Raw genomic sequence first — 24,082 nt, forward strand, 5'->3', positions numbered from 1 at the left:
TAGTCATTTTGACAACTTATGAAGCTTGACTATCAAAAGATTCTGATATTTATTCTAATCACTTTCACAATCAAACAGAATAAGTAATTTTGCAACAAATAAAATTATTGTCCCAATTAACAAGTATTAGCTGTGTTGGTTTATAAATCTTAAATATTTTGTATGAAGTAGAAGTATCACTTTCAAATGTGAATTTGAGTTTGAGTATCCATTCCAATTTCGTTTTCGTTTTACTTTTCAAGGGATTTTTTTTTTGACTTAGAATATTTCAAGTAGGAATTACTCTTGAAAAGTAAAATGAAAAATTAAATAAAATTGGAATGGAGTTTTTGGCTGAAATTTAGCCATTCACTTCTTAATCTCTCTCTCTCTCTCTCTCTCTCTCTCTCTCTCTCTCTCTAGATCCAACTTCCTCGTTTGTTGAGTCCTTATCCTATTTTTTCATTCTTTTCCTAATAAAAAAATATTCACTGTTTTCTTATTTCTTTTCTTTTGTAAATAGTAAAAATAGGTAAATGTTATTCTTCTTAATAACGTTTTATCAATTAAAATAGAACGACCATTTACTTTTTTTTAACTAATGTAGTAAAATAGTTTCATGTATACGGATCATAGTAACTCCAGCATTATTTTTCATTTAAGTAAGAATAAATTACTTTTCTTAATAAAATAGGAATTATTTTTTCTTTGTTAATCTTTTCCGAATTGAAGTAGGATAAGCATTTAATTATAAAACCCTTGCTTTTAAAGTTAAAAATGAAAAAGGGTCAATAGTAAATCAGTAACTCAATTGAGGAATTACGGAGCTGTTATTTTGAGGTATTTTTTGTTATTCTTTTCTTCAGTTTTGGGCTTTCTTGTTATGTAATGTACATCACGTAGCATGTTAGTGGAAAAACCTGAAACCCATGAAGATATAATAAATATATATATAAAAAGTAAAAGCAAAATTTTGGTGTCTTTTTGGGGATTTTGTTGTTTTATTCACAATCATCATTGTTGTTTACCAAACTATAAATCTTTTCTAATTTAATTGAATTTGTCGTGTCTTCTCTATTCTTTCTTTCTTTTTTGGGTAATTTTTTAACTCATCATTTAATTTACCCAGTTTTCCAAGATTTGATTTTTACCCATTGATTTTATCTCTCTATTAAAGGCAAGTAAAAAAGATTGATCTTGTTTTATCTTTTTGGAATTTAATTTGGTGAAATTTTGAGGGTTGAATAGTTCTTTTTAATTCTGTCAGTATTGTAAAGTTTTGCTTACGTGAATCATTGATCACAGAGAAGGTTAAATTTGGTATACAATTGCTTCTCTGTTTTATTTTTTATTTTTTTGTCTGTATATTTCTTGTTTTAGTTTTCAGTTTTTGCTGTTTGAATGTTCATGCATATTTTCAAGAATTCTGTTATGATGAATTTTGACTGAAAATATTGTCTCTGCAGGCGTGATAAATTTAGGGTTGGATGGTATGTTTGTTAAGTCAGTGATTAGAGTTTCAGTTTAGCTCAACTTTTCCATGATCTTGGAGGTAAAAAGCTTCAATCTTTTGTATTGAATCTGTCATTGTCTAATGAAGAATTCTATTTTTGATTTTTAATATTTGCTTATTGTTCTCTTTATATTGCATTGTAATATTTGTGATTTAGAAGGGAGTTTCCACAGAGAAGGTTTTAGGGTGGGGGAGGGGGAGGAGGAGGGAGAGAGAGAGAGATGAGGAGAATAGTTTTCCTTTGAACAATTCTAGATATCATGAACATGGCTTCCATTTGGTTAATTTTGCTTCTATTGCGAAACTTGTATTTTGATGCATTTTATGTCCTGTGCAGAATTTACTTGAAATTATGATTTCTGGCATCAACAATTCCGATTAGGTGAACTTGGAATTATTTGTTTTAATGGAACGGTTTTGCTTCTCTATCCTAAGTTCCTTCCCTGGGAATTCGGGAGGGTGTTTGGGGGGGGGGGGGGGTGTAGATCGAGATTAGCTTAGTTTGAATTCATTTATGAATCTTATTAGGCGCAGGAGCTGTACTTATTGCAGTAACTGCAAAATGGTAGCACGAAAGATTTGTATGATTGATATTAAAGGCTTAGAAGTTCCACTCTATAAGTCCATTTTTCCATTGGAATCACTAGACAGCATAGCTCGAGAATTGCAGATCGTCTGCTGAATATAACTGAATCTGATGAAAATAGGCTGCTTGTTTAGTGTATATTTCATTCATTTATGTTGTAATGTTCTTTGCTCAAAATTATCTTCCTCTTCTGATATTAAATAGGCTATATACCTGCTTGGAACGTATTCGGCAAATCTGCCCTCGTTCCTGCCAATTTAGAGTGTGTTGTGAATCGAAGTAAAAATGTAGCTTTAGTCTCTTTAGTTCTTGGAACTATCTCCAGTTATCTTTTTTAAACTAATTCCTGCCTCAAAATGTTGATAGATTGCCGAAGGCCTTTATTGGCTATTAAATTAGTGCAGACTTCTGATTTAATCAGGGTTTAGTTGTATCAAGGAAGATCACCATTAAATTTTGAAAATACATGGTCAACAAATTGATGTAAAGGGAAAACCATATCATGTTTTTCGAAATTTTTAGGATCTTGAATTACTAGCTTTCACCCCAAGCTTACATTTTGAGAGCCTTTGGCTAGTAAGGGAAATGAAAATAATGGTTCATGCATTGAATAGAGTTTATTTTCTGTTCCACTACCCGTCTATTTAAGTCACAGCGGTAATCTTTGGAGGATTCTCATCAAATGGTCATTTATATCAATTTGCCTTCCGTTCTTTCTTACATTGTCGTTTTGATGCGTTGGCAGTTGAAAATTCATATCTGTATAATCAATACAGATTTATGCAATCCAGAATCTGAAGATATAACCTCACGGAAAAGTCTATATAACTGAAGAGAGAAGACCACCAGTTCAATAAGCATCGATCTATTTTTAGATCTCTGACAAGGTGAAGGTTATATACTATCCTTCAGGCATAAAATTAGGGGTATATGTGCTCCAGGGCGCAATCTGAAAAAAAGAGCATGAAGGTTTGAAGCTTGGCTTTTGATTTGTAACTTGTTTATGTATTTTAATTGATTTGAAGTTTTAATTTCTTTCCCGTATCTATCTTATTCTCCGATATGTTATGTGGCCTTTACCTTATATGCTCAGTCTAGATCTGTACTTTTGTGCGATTTTTAAAGAAATAGAAAAGGAAACAAAGAAGAATTGGATATCTAGAGGACTAAAGAAGTTTTTTTAATACAACAAAATCAAAGTCTGTAGATATGTCTTCGTGAAGGTAACGCTTTTATGAAATCAAACGGAGTACCCTGTTCTTTCAGATAAAATAAACATTTTCACATGGAAGATAGGCCTACACTCTTCGTCAGAATTCCATCTTGAACTAATGATCATCATCTGTATTTCTCCTAAAACTTTTAAGTACTGTTGTCATATCATTCAATGACCAAATGCATGGCTGGTTGTCTGCTGCTTTTACTAGTTCCTAGCTTTATTTGGTTAAGACTTTTTAGCAAGATCCAAATCTTGCTGCTCATCACTTTGCTGAATTTTCCTTTAGCAAGAAAAGGGAGAAGTGACATTTGCGCATTATACAAACTACTGGTGTTCCATTCTAATTGATCCTGATATCTGAAAGAGTTAGATCTGTTGAGTACTTTTCACGATTCCCATCTTCCTTCTTGGTTGATCAGATTGTCTTGAGTGAAGACAATGCTGATAAAAGATGATGCTTTCTGGTTCTTTTGATCCCTCTTCTGACGAAGTTGGAAGTTAGGATAAGGAAAAGAAGATGGATAATTACACATCACTGTTATCTTGTGACTTTTTAGGCTAAGTATTGTTCTCTTGCACTCATCCTATGCTGTTTCATGCCGTATTCTGTACAGGCAAAGTCTTACATGCTTCAAGGCGTAGCGTTACTAATCTGACCGCTAGTTGATCAGTTTTTGCAAGCTTTACAAATTTTGAACAATTTATTCTTCAATGCTTTTTGACTAAAAGAACTTTCTTAAGTAGAAATCACATTTGATTCTGTAGAAAAACCAATTTGAAGACTGAATTCATTCATCTGATTCAGATTTAACTCTATTCTCTTCCCTTGCAGGAACATCCTTCTAGACAGGCTCCAAAAGGTGAAAATAACATTGAGAGTTCAGGAAGCCCTCGTAGTCGGAAGGTAAAAAGGACAAATCTATAAGCCTTTTTCGATTTGGTGTTCATCATCCCATAGCTTGCAGAAATATGATTAATCATATAATGTGTTTAAAATTGTACCGATTCTCCATGTTTGATGTCGTAGGATGCCTATTCATGCATGTGTCCTAATTTATATACATTGGTGGATGTTGCTATGACCATTGATAAGAAGGCGTGGAGGTCGAGGATTAGGGTAGTAGGTTAGGTAGTCTAGATTATTCATACCGGAAGTATTAGTACATACTCTCGCATTCTGTTGGTATTAGGTTTCTATGACTACCTGACGTTTCTTGCATTTCGATCATCTTATTATCTTGTTGTTATTTATGCTGCTTTTACATGGCTTCTCGGTGTTGTCCCGTCTTGTTTTTCTTTTTATTAATGTGGTACTTATGCTTTCTCAAGTCGAGAGTCTATTGAAAACAGCTTCTCTACCCCCACAATGTAGGGGTAAGGTCGAGTCCATTACTTAGATAGTTACTGAACTATGTGAAATTATGGAGTAAAGTCACTTTTCTTTCATTTGTAACAAGATAGTCACTCAACTATCTTTATTGCACTCTGGTGATCACTCAACCAGATTTATTGATTTTTTCGATAGAAACTGCTGAATTGGCGGTCCACATATATTTTTGGACCACATAAAATAATTAACACCCAAACAAAGCATAGAAATCTACCCATACACCCAATCCGTCCCGATCCGACCCGTTTATAAGATAGAGCGCTGTAAGACTTTTGGGTGGATTTTTATCTTTATAAATGGGTCGGGTCGGGTCGAATTGGGTGTAGGAGTGGGTCTATATGCTTTGTCCAGATGTTAATTATTTTATATGGTCCAAAAGTCTATGTGGACTGCCAAGTCAGTATATTCCACCGAAAAAATCAATAAATCCGATTGAGTGATCATCAGAGTGCAATAGGGAAAGTTAAGTGACTTTTATATTACAAATGAAAGAAAAGTGATTTTACTCCATAATTTTACATAGTTTAGTGACCGTGTGGGTAATGGCTCCGGGTCTGAGTACACAATACCCTCCCCAGACCCCACTATGTTGTTGGTGGTGGTGGTGGTGGATGTTGCTAATGAACTTGGATAATTAAAATCATTATCTTTTTAGTTTAATTTCTAACATCCATTTTTGTTAAGCATGATCCCGCTGCTGTCTAATGCATACCATGGCACTCATATGACCTGCCTTTTTCTCTCTGTACATAAATAGTTCTTTCTTGTTCTGGAACAGGTGTCAGCAAGATGGAATCCTGGCGAAGCTTGTAGGCCCATCTTACAGGATGCTCCTGTGTACTATCCAAATGATGAGGTAAACTTCATGTTCAAAAGTTATTATATTCCCTTTTGTGTGCTTAAAGCCATTGGTTAAGCTCATCCTGTGGTCAAATGATAGGAGTTCAAAGATCCACTTGGTTATATTGCAAGCATTCGCCCCTACGCGCAGCCATATGGCATATGCAGGATTGTACCACCTGCATCTTGGAGTCCACCCTGCCCACTTAGAGAGAAGAATGTGTGGGAATTTGCTAAGTTCTCGACTCGAATCCAGCAAGTTGATTTACTTCAGAATAGGGAGCCCATGAAAAAGAAAAAACCGAGAAAGAGGAAAAGACGATGGCACTCAAAGATGGGATCAACGAGGAGACAACCAAGAGCTCTAGGTTCTGAATCAAATACCCAATCGGACAATAGTGATGAGAAGTTCGGGTTTCAGTCAGGGTCTGACTTCACATTTGAGGAATTTCAGATATTTGCCAAAGAGTTTAAAGAGTTCTATTTTGGGATGATGGATACTGAAGATGGAGTCTGTGACAAATCTAAACAGGACAAGGTATGGCAACCGTCCATTGAAGAAATTGAAGGTGAGTATTGGCGCATCATTGAGAAGCCAACAGATGAAGTTGAGGTAAGGGAATTTAGTTTGGTATTTACTTTGTATTTTGAGATATCTATTATGTGCTCATCAGTTGAATAAGACTAAATTTCGTACCTTCATCTGATGAATAGGTGTACTATGGAGCTGATCTGGAGACTGGAGTATTCGGCAGTGGATTCCCCCAAGAATCTTTATCTTCAAATGCTAGTTCTTTAAATCAGTATGCGGCTTCTTGTTGGAACTTGAACAACTTACCGCGCCTGCCGTGTTCTGTATTGTGCTTTGAGGAGTGCAATATCTCAGGAGTTCTGATCCCGTGGCTGTATATTGGAATGTGCTTCTCATCATTCTGTTGGGTATGTCATGAAGACTTTTTAATTTAAGCTTTCAACTTAAACTTAATATATAGTTGACAAAGGGAACTCATTAAATAAAGCAAAGTTGGGTGCATTTATGAATTCTTCTTTTGTTTACCTGAATATTATTGATCCCTTTTTCCCAAGTATTAACTGTTACAGCCGGCAGTTAACATCTTGTGCCATAGGTCCATCCCCCTCCCCCCCCCCAAAAAAAAAAAACCACCATCACATATTTCTCTTTCTTTTTTTCTTTTTTTTTTCATTATTATTTGATCAGCTTATTTGCTTTATATTGACTGAATACTTATTTTCTTTTATCTAATTAAAGCACGTTGAGGACCACCATCTCTATTCTCTAAATTATATGCATTGGGGTGAGCCAAAGATTTGGTATGGAGTGCCAGGAACTCATGCTTCAGCCCTGGAGGATGCAATGAGAAAGCATTTGCCAGATCTGTTTGAAGAGCAACCTGATTTGCTTCACGAACTTGTAAGTACTCCAAATTAAATCTTGCTCAAGCACTAGTCATCCTAGTTCCATAAGTTCTACTCCACTGGCTAAGTCGAGGAATGATGAGCTATGCAAGTTACTCATCTAGTTACAATGAGCTACGCAAGTCCCTTTTCCTTTTCATAAACTTCACCTTATTTCCAAGTTTACTCATCAACTTACAGATGTGAATATCGTAACAGAAATGTTTGCTTGTCACTTGTGGAACATCTGAAATTCTATTCTTTCGGTTAACTGTAAATTGTACGAATTGCCATCAAGATTTTTTTCTCTTGTTAATTCAGCGTCCCTTCAGTCCTCTAATCTTTTTCCAGTGCATTGGCACATTTCTTGGTAGTTTGAGTTTGGAATAAGTTGGGCTGACCCTCATATCAAACTCGTCATTGATATTTTCAGGTAACTCAGTTGTCTCCTTCAGTTTTGAAGTCAGAGGGTGTACCAGTGTACCGTGCTGTTCAGAACCCAGGGGAGTTTGTGCTCACATTCCCGAGAGCCTATCATTCTGGATTTAACTGTGGGTTCAACTGCGCGGAGGCCGTTAATCTGGCCCCTGTTGATTGGTTAGAGCATGGACTAACCGCAGTGGAGCTCTACAGCAAGCAACGTCGTAAAACTTCACTTTCACATGATAAGTTGCTTATAGGAGCAGCTAGTGAAGCTATCGAGGCATTGTGGGAGCTCTCTGTTCTTAAGAATCTAAACAGTAGAAACTTGAGATGGAAAAGTTTCTGTGGGAAGGATGGGATGCTGACTAAAGCTATTAAGGTAAATTTCTGAGTATGTCAAAACATATGGATGTGGATTTGAATTCTTCCGTCTTTGTGATTTGACCCCATTCATTAGGCATCTTCACATATAAGGGATAATTGCACTTAGTATGACATAAACTCCCCTAAATGTACTTTTTAATTTGAAACTCTCCATTATCCAGTACATGTGAATTTCTATTTGAGTTCTTTATCAAAATGAAATCCAATTGGAGGTGAATTACAAAGATTCATATACTTAAAAGTGGACAAGAGGCACAACTGTTTTTAGTAACCTATCTTTTTTCCTACATGCAGAGAAGAATTGAGATGGAGAAGGAAAGACTGGAGCGACTTGTACCTCATGTCCGACTTCAAAATATGGATAGAGATTTTGGCTTGAAAGATGAGCAGGAATGCTTTTCTTGCTACTATGACTTACACCTCTCTGCAGTTGGTTGCAAGTGTTCCCCGGAGCAGTTTTCATGTCTTAAACATGCAAATCTTATGTGTTCCTGTAAACCAGAGGACAAAATTATCCTTGTTCGTTATAACATGGATGAATTGAACACATTGGTACAAGCATTGGAGGGGAAATTGGGTGCTATTGAACTATGGGCATCCAAGGTTTCTGGTTTTCGTTCTTTAAATAGGAGACAGCATAATTTTGTGAAGCTGGATTCAGAGGGAGATGGACTGGAAATGGATCCCTCGATGAAAAATGATGACTTACCAGGTTCGTTGAGAGAGCAAAAACATAATGCGAAGAAGCAGTGCAGATCGTTGCATAGTGAGACACATGCATTCTGGTCAGATCAGCAGAAGCATCTTTTATGTGCACCTGAAAACTTGTCAAAAGGTACCAAAGAAGAAGCTCCTGCCACTAATGGTTATCACTTTGATCTAGATTGCAATAGCTTGTCCAATGAGCGCGGAAAAAAAACAAATAAGACCTCCACATCCATAGCTATACAAGAGATTAATGGTGATTTAAAAGAACCTACAGAAAGAGACAGAGTTATTTTAGTCTGCGATTCTGGATCCTCAGTTTCTCTTGCTACGGAAAAATATCTCCATTTATTCTCTGATGATGCAACCAACTCTTATGCTTCGAATTACAGTAGTGGCAAGAAGTTATTTGGTGTTGATCTTTCCATGTGCTCACTTCGTGTTCGTCAAAATGGAATACTTGACACTGATAAAGATTCCCCGAGCAGCAAAATTTCTGAACAAAAGCTCACCTACCATGTTGACCCGCTAAATTTTGGGTCAATTGTTTCGGGAAGGCTGTGGTGCAATAAGTTGGCCATATTCCCTAAAGGTTTGTTAAATATGATTTTCATACTTAGAAAATTTTCGCATTTGATGTAATATTTTCTTCAAATTTCAATGCCCTCATTATATTGTTTCAATTATTGATGCTCTTTAACAGGATTTAGAAGCCGTGTTAAGTTCTTTGATGTGCTCAATCCTGTGATAATTAGCTGCTATATATGTGAGATCCTGGATGGTGGGCTCCTCGGACCCTTATTCAAGGTAAGATGCTATTCATAACCTATTGAATTATTCAAGTTGAGAAAATATCGGATAATGAGGATGAGTCTTCTGTTACTTTATTCTCTTTTGCATAGTTGTACTAGGAAGGAAATATGTGAGTTATTCTCATTATTTGCATAGTGTGTTTGGAAGGAAAATTTCTCGTTATTACCCTTGTAAACGTAAGCATCTACTTTGAAGAAAGGTTAGAAACACACTCCGGAAAAGTTTTTGAGCATGCTATGTTTTTATAATGCTTTAACATGGGAGTGAATAATTTGCTGATTCACTGCCACTGATACTTACAAAGAAATGTGTTAAATTCCAGTTGCGATCTATTTGCTGGACTCTAATTATTGTCTACTTGGGAGTTTCTGATCTCAGGTTAGCTTAGAAGAGCATCCAGATGAGAGTTTTGTCGGCTCTTCAGCTCAAAAATGCTGGGAAATGGTTTTGCAGAGAGTCAATAAAGAAATCACAACAAAAAGAAATCTAGGAATGCAAGATCTTCCACCATTGCAACCTGAAGAAAGTATCAACGGGCTCGAAATGTTTGGGTTACTCTCCCCAGACATAGTTCAGGTATTGCCTATATGGTGTTGCTATGTGCATGATATTGCTCATTCAAGATTGTGACTAACTGGCGTTAGTTTGATCAACAAATAATCGACATGTGATTTTAGAAAAACGAGGAAAGAATTCATAGTTAAATTTGCATGGTAGAAATTAGCAGGATTAACACTACATTTCCCGACAAAAGGACAAGATGCTTCTATCTTGTGATCTTGTAGTTGGTTTATTAGTGGAATCACCTTATCTTTATCCACTTTAGGTTTAGATGCTTGCGCGCACTTCTTGTTTGAACCTAGCCTCAGTTCTTCGAGCTGAGAGGAATCTCTTGTAAAACCTAGAGTATAAAGTGATGGTACCGTATATCAATTCGATCCTTTGCTTATAAACAATTTCTTAGTAGAATCAAATTTCTTATTTCTGACTCTTTTAATAAATAAAACTTTTTCCATCTAATGACAACTTGCTTCCAAGTGAATTACTCCTACATTGTGCTAACATTGGTGTATACAGTCCATTGAAGCTCTTGACGAAAACCATCAATGCCTCGAGTACTGGAACAATAAGCTAAAACTCAAGGACGGGTGTGAAAATGTCAAAGGGTCTTCAGGTTTATGGAAGTCTATTAACGTTCTAGAGCAGCCTCTCGTGTCAAGATCTGCTGCAGTGGAAACAGGCCAGGGGTCGGGAGTCAAGTTGGCTGCGGATGAGCAGCAGCAGGCTAATTCAGTAGGAAGTAGCAGAAATCATTCATCTGACAATGAGTTACAGTTAGTACTAAGAAGACTTTTGAGTAAAGCAGATCCCGAAGAACTGAAAATAATGCACAAGATCTTGTGCAGCGGGTCAACAAGCCCCGAGTGGAGAGTCGCATTTGCAACATTGACTCAAGAGATCCAAAGGAACATGTAAATCCCTACAATTTTGGGATCTCTCATTCTTTTAGCTCAGTAGGGGTTATCGCCAGCTTAATTCTTTCGAATATTAGCGTAAGGAGGGGAGGAATCTGAGGGTGAATCGCGCATGTTAGTTGAACTTGCTCATGTTATAGAAGTGAGTTTTTGCTTTTGATTAGGCCTGCAAGGAACTGCATTTAGCTTTCCTTTTATATAAAGAAAAAAAAGTTTATAGTTGGATTGCCCGAGTCAAATCTTAATTTCTTAAAATAAGATCTTATGCTGTTAGAAATGTCTCATTTTTTCGGTTCTGCTATAATTTCGTACTAAAAAGGTCCAATATTGGTACTCCAGTGTCATGCATCCTGATGTTTTACATTTTTGACAAGTTTGGTGGTCGTCATTTGGTTTGGAGAAAGACATTCAACAGAGTGAATGTTCCTAGCACAAACGCTTTAACTTAACGAGCGTTTGGACATAAGAATTGTGAAATTCCAGGAAAAAGTGAAGGAAAAAAATTCAAATAAAAATGGTATTTGAAAATTAGAGTTTCATTTGGACATGAATACAATTTGAAGCTGTTTTTGAATTTTTGTGAGTGATTGAAGTGAAAATTTTGAAAAATAATTTTTTGTAGTTTTTCAAATTTCTAAAAAAAAATTGAAATTCAAATTCAAGTGAAATTTGAAATTTTTATGGCTAAACATTGATTACGAAAAAAAGTGAAAACTTTCCTAAAAAAGTGAATATTTTTTAAGGCCAAACGGGCCCTTAATGATATTTTTCATTCTTATATTGTGTCTCGCTCAAAGTAATAATAAACAACCAAATATTACGTTAGAGAACCAACCACAAGAAGACTTTGAAATTCCCAGATTGAAGAATGTGGTTCTGTCACTTTGACTTGTTATACGTGTAAAATTTCGCCTCCAAACTCATTGACCAACTTGTCCTGTGGATGTTACTATTTCAAAATATTTATAAAAAAAAACATATGAAAAATTTGAAAAACTCTAGAAAAAGTTTTTTTTTTCTTTTTTTCAATTACATATCACCAAACTCTAACATAATACACAAGAAGCATATAAAAAAGATTCTATTAATCATAGGCGGAATTTTTTTCCAGTAATTGTATATTGAGAAAATTGATTATACGGTCAAATATATAGCCCTCAAAGCGGATCTAAAATTTAAGTTTTATGGGTTCAACCTATAAAGTTTTTAGCATTGAACTCATTGTATTTTTAAAGTTATGGGTTCATGTTGCTATATATTGCAATGTTATTGAATTTTTATACATAAATTTATGTTCCGCGCCAAAAGTATTGGATTCAGTTGAATACCTTGCATCCGCCTGTGGTCCCCTCCATACAGTTTTTTTTTGTTCTTCTCAATTTGGTCTTTCTTGTATAATGTACCAATTTCGACAAGGTCTTCATTACGATCATAAATAACATGAAGGCATTAATTGTTGATGTGCCTTGACGACTAAGGTAAATGTATTAAAAGTTCAAGTAACACAGGTAAAGAAGGTTGTCGATTCAACAAAAACTTTTTGAAACTTGATAAAAGAAGTGATTGTGATCCTTGTCATTGAAAACTCGAGTTTCAAGATCCAAATTAGTTAATTTCAATCACAATGTTTTGATGTGAATAATATATAATTTTTGCAGACAAAGTTAAAGGGAATATAATGTTTGAATTCACAGTTATTATAATCTTTAAATGCAAATTCTTTGCTTTTTATTTTTTATTGTTGATAAGTGGTGCATGAACTAAAAGTTATTACTATCATATTTACGTTCGATGAGCGGAAGGAAGAGGGGAAGAGAGAAATTTATCGAGCTACTTTCATTAGGAAGAGTAAAATTATTTACTCTCTTTAACTAGTTTCATCCAAGAAACATAACATTAGATTTTTCTTTATCTGACTGTTACAACGAATTGCATAGGTATTATTTCAGCAAAAACTAAAATTAAATCCAGCACCTCTCTATAGAGATATACACAAGAAAACCAAGCAAATTTGACAGAAAATGCTAATAAACTTGACATCTAATCTAGACTTAGCTGATATAAACGTTATCACCAGAAATTATTCCATAAAAAGTTTCGATTAAGAAAGACTTTCTTCTTGCAAAGGTGCAGATATCGACACTCTACACAAGCAAAACTCAAAGGGATAAATCACCAAATGTATCCATGTCCTTGGTTTCATATTAACCTGCAAGACCAAAGTGCTCAGTTTAGAAAACCCCAAAATTCAAAGGGCAGCCCGGTGCACTAAGCTCTCGCTATGTGCGGGGTCCGGGGAAGGGCAGGACCACAAGGGTCTATTGTACGCAGTCTTACCTGCATTTCTACAAGGAAACCCCAAAATTCAGAACCTTTAATTTGAGACTGGTTTAAAGAACAGGAATTTAACAAAATAATATAAGATACCTTTCTTGGGACCTGAAGATCCCAATAGCTCAGGTTTCTTTGACCAATATGGCTGAAACCTCTGTCTAGCATACTCCAAGTAATTGAAGTCTATCTTATTCACATGATGCTGAAAAACAGAAAAAACTAACTTCAAAATCGGAAGTTAATAAAAGCTCAGTAACAACATTGTTGTCAAAGGCAAAAAGGTAGAAATGAGCCAAATCCGCTTAGGCTTTAGGCACAAAGTGCAATCAACCAAGTGGCTTAGTGAACAAATGCGAAACTGGAGAAAACATAAAAACTTTATACATATGGAAAACAGTATTAACACATATAACAATTAGATGGATAAAAGAATTAAAAAATAATACAATTAAAAGTATAATAATGTCAATAAAGATAAAAAAAAAAACATTTTAAATTTATGATTTAGATGCAAAAATGAAATCTTAAGTTTTCTCAGTTTAATTTAATGACTAGATATTAAATTCTATTATCCTATTCGTAATCATTAACATATTCATTCCAAATGTTTCTGTAACAAGTAATATATCACTTTGCCAGCTATAGTACAGTCCTCTTCAAGACAAGTTTACATGTGATGAGGTGCACGCCTTAACATAGTGGAGACTCTAGTGAGTACTTCATCTCACTTCAGGGCTTAAGCAAGCCTCAAGTGAGCCTTTATCGATACTGATTAACAATTCATGAAATGTTCATTAAGGCTAGCATCTTGACAGACATGCTATTGACTATGGGCTAAGAGCAATTCTCTCTTATTTTTGCTGCCTGCATATGACAACATCATTCAACGAAAAGCTCCACCGACATTTATATTTCCACATTGTAACAAACTTCAAATAGAAGAAAGTGCGGCCATATTGCGAAGCCTAAGCAGCTGAAGAGGCAATTACAAGGATGCACTTTATAACCTTTAAAAAGCAATGCACTTCATACAAAACGGTGCCATTGATTGCAAACCAAGAAGATCCAAGAAAATGATAGTGATTTTACAAAAATCCATTGAGTACTATGCATATTCTTAATACCCACTATGAACTACATCAAACCAGGGAGCTATCACATGAAATGGTTAGGACATTCTAGAAAAGCACATATACAACTGTTATGCTTTCTATTTAAGTTCTCAAGTACTTTTTGTTCGATGGCCAATAGTCTATTAATTGTTGACAGATCCAATCAACTCTTAGTTTTTGACAGACTTCCTACTTATCTTTTGATTATCTATTTAAGTTTTCTACAGTTGGACATGGTGTACAGTTTCAAGCTCCTACTTAGACTATTGATTGTTCTGTTCTGTACACAACTCAACTACTCTAATCATGACAGAATAGATAAAGCCAGGAGGAGTACCGATATTATTCCCCATAGACCCCAAAAAAGATGACTGGCAAGAGTATACTTCTCCACTTCTTGAGCTAATTTCTCAAGTTCCTGTTCGCTGGGAGAGCCACCTGTTTACCAGACTAATACATCTGAGATTCGTAATGGATAAAAGATAGATAAGGCAAGATCTTGAGATTAACTAAATCTATACTTGTTACAACTCTTTGTATACAGATATAAGCTTAGGTGCTTCATCATGAAATTTGAAAGGTTCCACATCTGATAAATGATAGAAGATAGAAGTTTTCACCTACCTGAACTACTTAGATATGCACGCAAAAATCTTTTGCGCTCCTCCAGACCTGCCACATATTGTAAGGGGCTTAATTATATTTAAAGTAAATACCCAAAAAGTACTTGCTAGCAGCATTTCGGGGAACCAGAACAACAAAAGACATTTGCACAAGATGATTTACTATTGACTGACCGGGATACTTGCTGAAGTCCATGATATGAGGTGTTTCTGTATGGTAGTCAGCAACCATTTCACAGAAGTGATTTGCGATATCAAATGCAATGTGGTTGTAACCAGCATATTCATAGTCCTGTTAATAGGGAAAGAACTAAGAAAATAACAGACAAATAATAACTTATAAGACAGTATATCAGCTCTGACAATAAAATTATCAAGGTGATCCTGCTACAGAGATGAAGAGAATATAACGACCAGATGATTGAATTTTTTTTATTAGAGAGGAAGATGACACAAAAGCCACAGTGAACCCTTCAGAAACCCACAAAGAAGCTTTACCAAAGCATTTCACCCCCAAACTGAATAAATTATTTCTTAAAAAGACATAGATACTGAGCAAGCATAGAAGCTTCAGTAAGAATAAATAGATTTGACAGTATCTATCGTATCTTTTTGCTCCTTTCCAAGTGGATGAGCAATAACTGAAATAAAATACAAAGGCAAAAAACAAAACTGCAGCTCCAAAATAATTAAGAGCTTGATGAAGTTGTTGAAGCAGGACCCACCTACATCCTGCAGCAACAAGTCAGGATCAGGGGCAGATGTAGCATATACTCGGCGGGTTCAATTGAACCCATAACTTTCAACGCGAAGTAAAAATTTATATGTAAAAATTCTTTAAAATTGCAAAAATAGTAGATACGAACCCATAACTTTAAAAATGTAATGGGTTCAATGCTAAAAAATTTAAAAGTTGAACCCATAAGGTTTAAATCCTGGATCCGCCTCTGGTCAGGATACAAGCATTGCCTAGTTATCAATCGTGGAAACACAAATTAGATTCAGATGTAATCAACATACATGCAAACATTGTTATAGCTAAAATCTAGGTAGATATGCATCTTATTTAGTTAATTGCATTTTTCTTCTAACTTTTCATCTGTAGAGATCATCTATGATTTAGAAACTTAGTACTTACAATAAAGGTTATCGATTTTATCTCTTCATCAATCATTATGTTCCCATACTGCAAGTCATTGTGGCAGAATCCCATGCTTAGATGATTGCCTGCAAGACTCTTTTCCAACGATGAAATCTCGTCTTGTAGATGGTCCAACTGAAAGTCCTTAGCTTCTTCAGCAGAAGCCAGACGTTTGGCCACATCAAGCCAATTGCTAGAGCATTAAGAGAAGAAAAGTTGTTTAGACATTTCAGTATACGATAAACGTGATAATTTGGTAGTTTCTATTCATCAGATATGTGGTAAGAAAAAGAGCATACTTCAGTCTATCCCAGAGGATGACAGTCTTAGGACCAGGCATATCAAGCTCATGAAATTCTCTCATTTTGGCAGCAATCAAGGAAGATACCTCTGGATCACGCAGATCAGGAGCTGATAGTGTCTGAAATGTCAATAATGGAGATTGCATCATATTTAATATATGCCCCTCTTTATCCTGAAGTCTCAGTAATTACAAGCGCTACCACAGATAATAATCTAGATCACAGATAGGTTTAGAATAGTGCCAATAAAGCATGAGGTAACCCCAGGGAAATTAGGCAAACTTCTGACATCCTAGGATTGCTTACAGAGAAACTGCAATATAAAAATCATGAGTTCTAAGACTGTTTGGCCTCATAATAGTTGACTTTTGACCAAAGGAGGCCAGATCCTTCTGCCAAAGTATCAGTATGAATGGAAATGAAATATAAGAGGCGATGACCATCTAAGCCAGCAACCACGTCAGGTTTATCCAGAGGTGGCAAATTAGCACATCATCAATACACAACCTCAAATATTGGGTGAACCTGAATGCATTATATAAAGAAACCACAAGGATGGGGCTCAAAGTAATAGAAACATTTAATTTTTTTTAAGGAGAGGCGTTGGAGCAACCAGAAAACTTGGAGCAATTTAGTTTAATCAAGCACTGTTGTTAATCATGATAGGAATACAGAAGTGGATATTAGGCACATGAGCATCAAACTGGTTCACTCTTAGCATCATTCACCCAATCTCTCTCTTGTTACCCTAAAACAATCTTCCCTTACCTTTTCGGGGTAGGGGTAAGGTCTGCGTACACTCTACTCTCCCCAGACCCCACTAGTGGGATTTTACTAGGTATGTTGTTGTTGTTGTTGTTACCCTAAAACAATCTTCCATCTTTCCCAGACAGCATAAGGTCATTTGGTCGCGATATTGCAAAGTTACCCTTAGCCCAATAGCCCACTTCATACTACATCCTTCATGCTATAGTCCATTTTTTGGGCAATGGACCTCGCATTTTCATCGAGAAAAAAAGTCTTTCCTATTATAGTTTAGTGGAGTATCAGCATGAAAAAAAATATACCTTTGAAAATATTATCTAATTAGACCTAGCATTGCATGCAGAAAAGTCTCATTTTTAATCACAAAGTATCAGCTAAAATGCATCATACCACCATTCTGGTAGCAATCATAACAACAACAGAAACAACACCAAGGGGGAAAAAAGCATAATGACAATTACGAAGACGTTCACCATCACATACTCCATCCGTCCTAAAATTATCCATGTTAATTGCATTTTTACATATCCATGCAGTTAGCAAAAATTGTAAAATCTCAATCACAATACTAATACTTTATAAACTTTAGCCCGAAAAAAGCTTTTAGGAATAAAAACGAAAATAGTAAGCTGTTAGAAAAACTGACCCGAGCTCGAATGAACTCCTCAATACGACCATTGTTAAATCGACCAAGCAAACGAGGTCCTTGACCTTGCTTAGACATGAATTCAAAAATCCTAATTTCATTCTGTCTATCAAAGAACACATCCACACCTTTCCCATAGATCCTCACCAAAACTTTCCTAGATCGCTGCTGTTCTGGATTCCTACTCGGCCATTTGATTTGATACACCATGTTAGTCATTGCACCCTTTAATCGAAACACATGTAATGCATTTGGATCCACTATATCGTCCCATACTGATGCCAATTTCTTTAATATCACCTTTGCCTCTTCAGGAATTACGTCTTCCTTCTTCTCTGATGCTGAATTTTCCATTGAAATGCCAATTGAAAATTTTGAAGCTAATTTAATAAACTAGTGAGGAATTTTGATGTTGTTCATATTGGATATTGGTGTATAAGTTTTGTTTCGTAATATGCTGGGGGAATGTGCTGTCCTTTTTATTGCGTCCACGTGGCTCTTTCGGAATTTTCGAACTGATTAGATTGGATTTGGAGTTTCTAGGAATTTGACTTTGACATATATGATTGGTGTACGAGAAATACAATTTGCACCGTTCCCCCTTTTGGCCATACATTTTGCCAAGTTTTTTTCAAGAAAAATTTGGCAAAACATATTTGTTTATATATTTTATTCATATTTTGACAAATTTTGAAAATAAATTTTCAAATTTCAAAACTAGCTCTAGACCTATTTTTGGCCCAAAATATTACTGTTTGATTTTTTAACAATTTTAAAAATTACCCCAAACTTTTGTATTTTATAAAAAAACTCATCATTTTTTATGACTCAACTAATCCACCGGCTAATTACTTTCATTTTCTTTTGGATTGAGGGATCTTGTAATATTATTGCAATTTGACAAATTATAGTGGCTAGTAATTGTGTTATTATGTTATGATTTTAGAATAGTTTGTTATATAGCTCATTATAAAAATGATAATTTTGTGCCAAACTTATCTATGTACAGGACTATGATTTGTGATAATGATAATGAATGGTATCGATGAAGGTTCTGCATATACAGGATTAGCAAGTTTGTTTGTTTAGTATTGTTGGATATTTTTGATAGTTTTTAGAACTTGTGGGTATAAGTCACATTTTATATTTTTTCCAAAAAAAAAGTGAAATATGTTTTGAAAAATTATGTCCAAACATATTTTCATTTTCAAACCAAACTTCACCCAAATTAAATTTTTTAAAATAGATTTGGGAATCTATGACCAAACGCTAACTTAGTGGACTGCAATGCAAAAGAACCGACAACTTAGTATGTCAGTTTTTAAAATACATACACTAAAAAACAAATAGAAAATATTAATAATAAATTTATTGTAAGTTTTTTTTATTAAACTATTTTAATCACTCAAGACATAATTTTTTAAAATTTTACTATTATTAGGGGGAGTAGAAAGGGGAGAATAGTAGTATTATATAGGGATAATACATAATTATCTCATTGGGTTGTACCAAAGTGCCACTTGCGCCCCTTAAAAATACGGGTGTTCTATGACCCCCTATATATATATTTAGTGAATTGAAATACACCTTCGTGGCCCAGCTGGCACACAACATATGTTATAACCAGGAGCGTGTTATGCACCCTTATATTTATTAATTTTTCCTTTTATTTTTTAATCCAAAGTGGTTTAAATATTTTAGTTAACCCAACCCGATTGTAAGATTCATTATCAAACCCAAGCCCTAAACTCATTCCAACTCTCTTCTCTAACTCTTTTCTTCGATCCCTCCAAATATAGCATAATTCTTCTCTAAATTCTCAATGCGAAGTGAGATTTGAACTCAAAATCGAAACTTTAGGGAGATAATCGAAGCTTGAAGAAAAAATTGAAGCTTGAACTTTTGACGAAGACTTTCTGAACTCAATCGAGAGTTATTTTGACTGTAACGGGTAAGATCTTTTGCATTATTTCTGATCATATTGTGTGTTAGTGTGTTGTTAGTTGTTTATTATTCGATTTTGTTCCCATTTCGTATGATTTTGCATGTTGGTATTTAGGTTATATTTTTTTTAATATTAGGGGTTTATGTATAATCTGGGGTAAGTAACTAAATTACTTTCTAATGTAATAGCAGGGTTGTTAAATGGCTTTTACTTTTGTAACACTGAGGTGGTTTCATGGGGGCACAATTTTGTTTGATCCTAATTCAAGTTATGAGGGTGGTTATTTAACAGAGTATTTTGATATCGACACGGATAGAATATTATATTTTGAATTGAGAGACTATATTAAAGAACTTGGTTATACTATTGCTTGCTCATTTTATGTAAGGTCGCCCTTTCATGGCAATTTGGTTGAAGTTAAAATTGACATGAACATTTGTGTAATTGTTGATGCCCTTGAAAATGAAGATACTTTGGATATATTTGTGTCTCACATGTGTGATGAGCCTATTGTAGGTCCCCCTATGTTAGAATATAGTATTGTGTCTAGTAGTGAAGTGTCTTTTAATGATGTTGGGGTGGTTGGTGAGGAATCTAATGCTACTTTTGATGAGGTTGGAACTGGTGAGAGCTTGACTAGTGAGGCACCAACAGATGAGGCTGCCCAAAACCCAAATAACATTAATGAAAATAACCCTAACCCTGTTGGAGAGCCAAATGTTGATGGTGACTAAATAGAAGTTGGTGATGATGTTTTAGAAGAATGTGAATCTGATAAAGATACCGAAAGTAGCTCAGCTTCTTAACATTATGAGCTGTTTGAAAGTCTGTTGCATTTTGCACCCCTAATGTGTATCCTTTTTTATGATTTGCACCCTGTCCTATTTTTTTTTACGATTTCAACCCTAACCTCCTTATTCCCTTACAAAACAATAAAACCGCCATTTATATAAATTTTTCATGAGGGCAAAATAGAAAATACAAAGCTTAGAACCAGATTTCTTTGTTCATGGTCACCTGTTACTTTTAGCAAAAAATATTAATCCAAAATACTTCTCGCTCTAAATAATTAAGAAGATATTAATTTCTTTTTTACTTTCACCCTTACTGCTTAAACAAGGCATATAGTCATTAATTACTCATTTAAAAAAGAGATGAAAGTAATGATTTAGTTAAAAACTTCTTATAATTGATGTTATTAAATAATTTTTTAATAAGTATGCCAAAACCTTAAGCGACAAATAAGAGAAAGAGAAACACTAAGAGAGGACTCGCTGTTTGAAGAAGGTGTTGAAGACTATGGTAGTGATGTGCATGAAGAGTTTAGGGATTTCAAGCAAGAGAGGAGGTCTTTTCAGAGAAAAAAAAAAGAATGGGAGAGCATCTGTCAGTAAAGAAGTCCCTTTAACTGAAGGAAGTCCTAAATCAAAACCTGATTTAGGATATGATGGGCATACTGCTGCCCAACAAACTCCAAGCCAAAAAAAGAACTTAGATGATATTTTTTGTGGTGATGAACCTTACTATGGAAGCTCTGAAGCATGCAGTTTTGAAACAGATTATGAGGCAGATGGGGAAGAAGTTGAACAAAAGGTAAAAACTTTTAAGAGGAAGAAGGATACTAAAATAATTATATTTTTGACCCTACTTGTGAGAAGATTGTCTGGGAATTGGGACTTGTGTTTGATAATATTGATAAGTTTAGAGAAGCAGTGACAAAATATGCAATTCAAGAGAAGAAACAGATTGAAAAGTATGTGAATGGACCTGGAAAAGTTAGAGTGAAGTGTAGCAAAGAAGGCTGTAAGTGGTTATTGTTTGCAAGTGTTTATGAAAATAGTAATAACTTTATGGTTAAAACATACTACCCAATTAATAAGTGTGGAGAAACTAATAAAAACTATATCTGCAACTCCAAATATTTGGCCAAGCGATTTAGGGACAGAATCATTGAACATCCAAATATAAGGATTTTTAAGTTTCAAGAGACTATAAAGAAAGAATTGGGTATTCATGTTGGCATGACAACTGCTAGGAGAGCTAGGGCCAAGGTGTTGACAGAAATAATGGGTGATCACATTGCTAAATTTAAGAGAATTTATGATTATAGGGATGAAGTACTAAGAACCAATCCAGATAGCACTTGTGTGGTTAAAGTTGGAGAGAGAGATGCAGATGGTAAGCTTGTGTTTCTGTCATTTTATGTCTATTTTGATGCTTTGAAAAAAGTATTTCTGTCTGGTTGTAGAAGGTGTGTTGGCTTGGATGGTTGTTTTCTAAAGGGGATATGTAAAGGACAATTATTAGTGGTTGTGTGTAAATATGGCAATAATCAAATGTTGCCCATTCCCTGGGTTGTTGTGGAGTATGAAAATATAACTACATGGTCATGGTTTGTGAAGTGTGTGCAACATGATCTTCAGCTAGGAGATAGCACAAATCTGACACTAATTTCTGATATACAAAAGGTCATTTCTATTCCATAACTGATTATGTAATTCCTTATCATCTCATTTTAATTATTTATTGAAAATTTATTTTCTTGTAGGGACTGGAGTGTACTATAAGAGAGCTTCAACCAATGGCTGAACATAGGATGTGTGCCATACATATCTTAGCTAATTGGTCAAAAAACTAGAGGGGTATTAAGAGAATGAATACATTTTGGAGGTGTACAAAATTCACATATGAAGTTGAATTGAAGAAGAATTTGGATGAACTTAACATGTTAGGTAGTAATATTGTTGAGAATTTGTTGTACTATAATAAATAAAGGTGGTGTAGGGTTTACTTCTCAGAGTTTAATAAGTGTGATGTGGTAGACAACTATATGGCTGAGAGCTTCAATGCATGGATTTTAGCTACAAGGAACAAAACAATAATTACTATGCTTGAATAAATTTGATTGAAGATGATGAAGAGGATTGCTCAGCTAAGAGACTTCTCAAATACATGGATAACTGACATATCTCCTATGGCTTTGAAGAATTTACAAAAAAACATTTCAAAGTCAATGAAATGCACAATTCATTGGAATGGTGAATATGGTTATGAAATTGAGGAAGGGCCATATAAGAAGCACATTGTGAGTATGGATAATCTTAGCTGCAGAGCATGGCAACTTAGAGGCATTCCTTGCCAACATGTCATTGCAGCAATGCATTTCAAGAAACTGGAGCCTATAAGGTATGTTGCTCGCTGGTATACCAAAGAAACCTACCTCAAGACTTATTCACACTTTATTCAACCAATGAATAGTATGGACATGTGGCCACAATCTGAAAATTCACCAATAGTACCTCCTGAAATCAAGTCAATGCGAGGTAGACCAAAGAAACTAAGAAGGAAAGAAGCCACTGAATCTAGGAAAATAAGAAACTTGAGTACGTGTAGGGGCCAAGTGACTTGCAACTTGTGTAAAGCAAAGGGACACAATAAGAGAGGTTGTCCACATGTTGAAGGTTCAACATCTGTTGTTGCTGCTTCATCAACTGTTGTTGTTGCTGCTTCATCAACTATTGTTGTTGCTTCATCAACTGATATTGTTGTTGCTTTATCAACTGATGTTGTTGCTGCTTCAGCATCTGTTTCATATTCTGGAAGAAGAAGAGGTAGGGGAAGGGGAAGTGCTCCACCTGCTGCTGCAACTTCGTCATCTTATTGTTCAACAAGTATTTTTGGAAGAGGTAGGGGAAGGGGAAGTGCTCCACCTGCAGATTCATCAAGTATGCCATATGCTGGCTCAACAGGTGCTTCTGGAAGAGGAAGGACTAGAGGAAGGAGAAGAGGAAGGGGAATGTGAACTGGGGGCTTTGATAGTTCAAATGGCTTGGAGGGTTGGTTTAATTGTTCACAGGGGTCTGCTAACAATGCTCCTGAAAAGGGAAGGAATCCAACTGGCTCTGGCCCTTTTAAAAGGCCAAAGATGGTAGGGGTTGGTTTAATGGTTGTTGATAGTGGATACACTGCTTTCAATGTAAGTATTTAATGATTTTTTTATTATTTTTGTAAATAATCAAACTTAGGTTAACTAGCAGTGCATTGCTCTTCTTTTTTGCAGCTTGTCCTACCAAGTCAAAGGGTTGTGAATCTTGGAGCAAGAACAATTACAAGTTCAGCAGAGGTTACTAAAGACATTGGATATCAGCCGAGAACATGAGTGAAATGGAAAGGAAAAGCAGCAATAACCTCAAGGAGACTACAACAAATTAGGGGAGATAAAATAATTCAAACAAGGTCAAAAGGAGATGTTGCAACAAAGAATGCAAGCCAGAACACAACATTTGGAATTTAGAACCTTTAACTACTTAAACTATGTATTATGCAGATTAAGTACTTTCTTTTGTTAATATTGCACCTGTCTGTTGGCTTCTTTTTGTTGATACTGCACTTGTTTTGTTGGCTACCTATTCTGCTTATAGCAGACTCAAACAATTTATGCAAATGATCTGTTTGGTATTGTTTTAATTAA

General features: G+C 35.2%; 3 protein-coding genes and 1 long non-coding RNA gene across 11 annotated transcripts; 3 read left to right on the forward strand and 1 right to left on the reverse strand.

The window, feature by feature from the left end:
• The first annotated feature begins 343 nt into the window (after window positions 1-343).
• LOC104118819 (lysine-specific demethylase JMJ18-like) lies at window positions 344-10,968 on the forward strand. Of its 8 annotated transcripts, none has more exons than XM_009630182.4 (13): window positions 344-819; window positions 1,446-1,531; window positions 2,824-3,047; window positions 4,130-4,201; window positions 5,466-5,543; window positions 5,628-6,140; window positions 6,242-6,466; window positions 6,798-6,959; window positions 7,377-7,745; window positions 8,045-9,047; window positions 9,159-9,262; window positions 9,647-9,844; window positions 10,346-10,968. In XM_009630182.4, the coding sequence occupies exons 3-13, from the start codon at window positions 3,009-3,011 to the stop codon at window positions 10,742-10,744; spliced, it is 3,162 nt and encodes a 1,053-aa protein (XP_009628477.1). In that variant the 5' UTR covers window positions 344-819; window positions 1,446-1,531; window positions 2,824-3,008; the 3' UTR covers window positions 10,745-10,968. The 8 variants fall into 8 exon arrangements, with proteins under 8 accessions (XP_009628477.1, XP_070051480.1, XP_009628476.1 ...); XM_070195379.1 differs by having other exon boundaries at window positions 634-819; window positions 2,855-3,047; XM_009630181.4 differs by lacking the exon at window positions 344-819 and adding an exon at window positions 910-1,299 and having other exon boundaries at window positions 2,855-3,047.
• Window positions 10,969-12,597: 1,629 nt separating this feature from the next.
• On the reverse strand, window positions 12,598-18,186 carry LOC104118818 (probable choline kinase 2). The gene is made up of 8 exons (XM_009630179.4): window positions 17,667-18,186; window positions 16,253-16,374; window positions 15,951-16,146; window positions 14,987-15,104; window positions 14,814-14,861; window positions 14,527-14,627; window positions 13,171-13,279; window positions 12,598-12,952 (listed from the first exon to the last, which is right to left on the reverse strand). Exons 1-8 carry the CDS (start codon window positions 18,018-18,020, stop codon window positions 12,948-12,950), a joined length of 1,053 nt encoding a protein of 350 aa, XP_009628474.1. The 5' UTR covers window positions 18,021-18,186; the 3' UTR covers window positions 12,598-12,947.
• Window positions 18,187-20,910: 2,724 nt separating this feature from the next.
• On the forward strand, window positions 20,911-22,097 carry LOC138904852 (uncharacterized). The gene is made up of 2 exons (XM_070193353.1): window positions 20,911-21,204; window positions 21,270-22,097. The coding sequence occupies exons 1-2, from the start codon at window positions 20,911-20,913 to the stop codon at window positions 22,095-22,097; spliced, it is 1,122 nt and encodes a 373-aa protein (XP_070049454.1).
• Window positions 22,098-23,401: 1,304 nt separating this feature from the next.
• On the forward strand, window positions 23,402-24,082 carry LOC138904684 (uncharacterized). Its single transcript, XR_011413462.1, has 2 exons — window positions 23,402-23,545; window positions 23,672-24,082. It is a non-coding gene; the product is annotated as an uncharacterized lncRNA (long non-coding RNA).

Source organism: Nicotiana tomentosiformis, chromosome 2 (genome assembly GCF_000390325.3).
Source record: "Nicotiana tomentosiformis chromosome 2, ASM39032v3, whole genome shotgun sequence".
NCBI classification, from domain to species: Eukaryota; Viridiplantae; Streptophyta; class Magnoliopsida; order Solanales; family Solanaceae; genus Nicotiana; species Nicotiana tomentosiformis.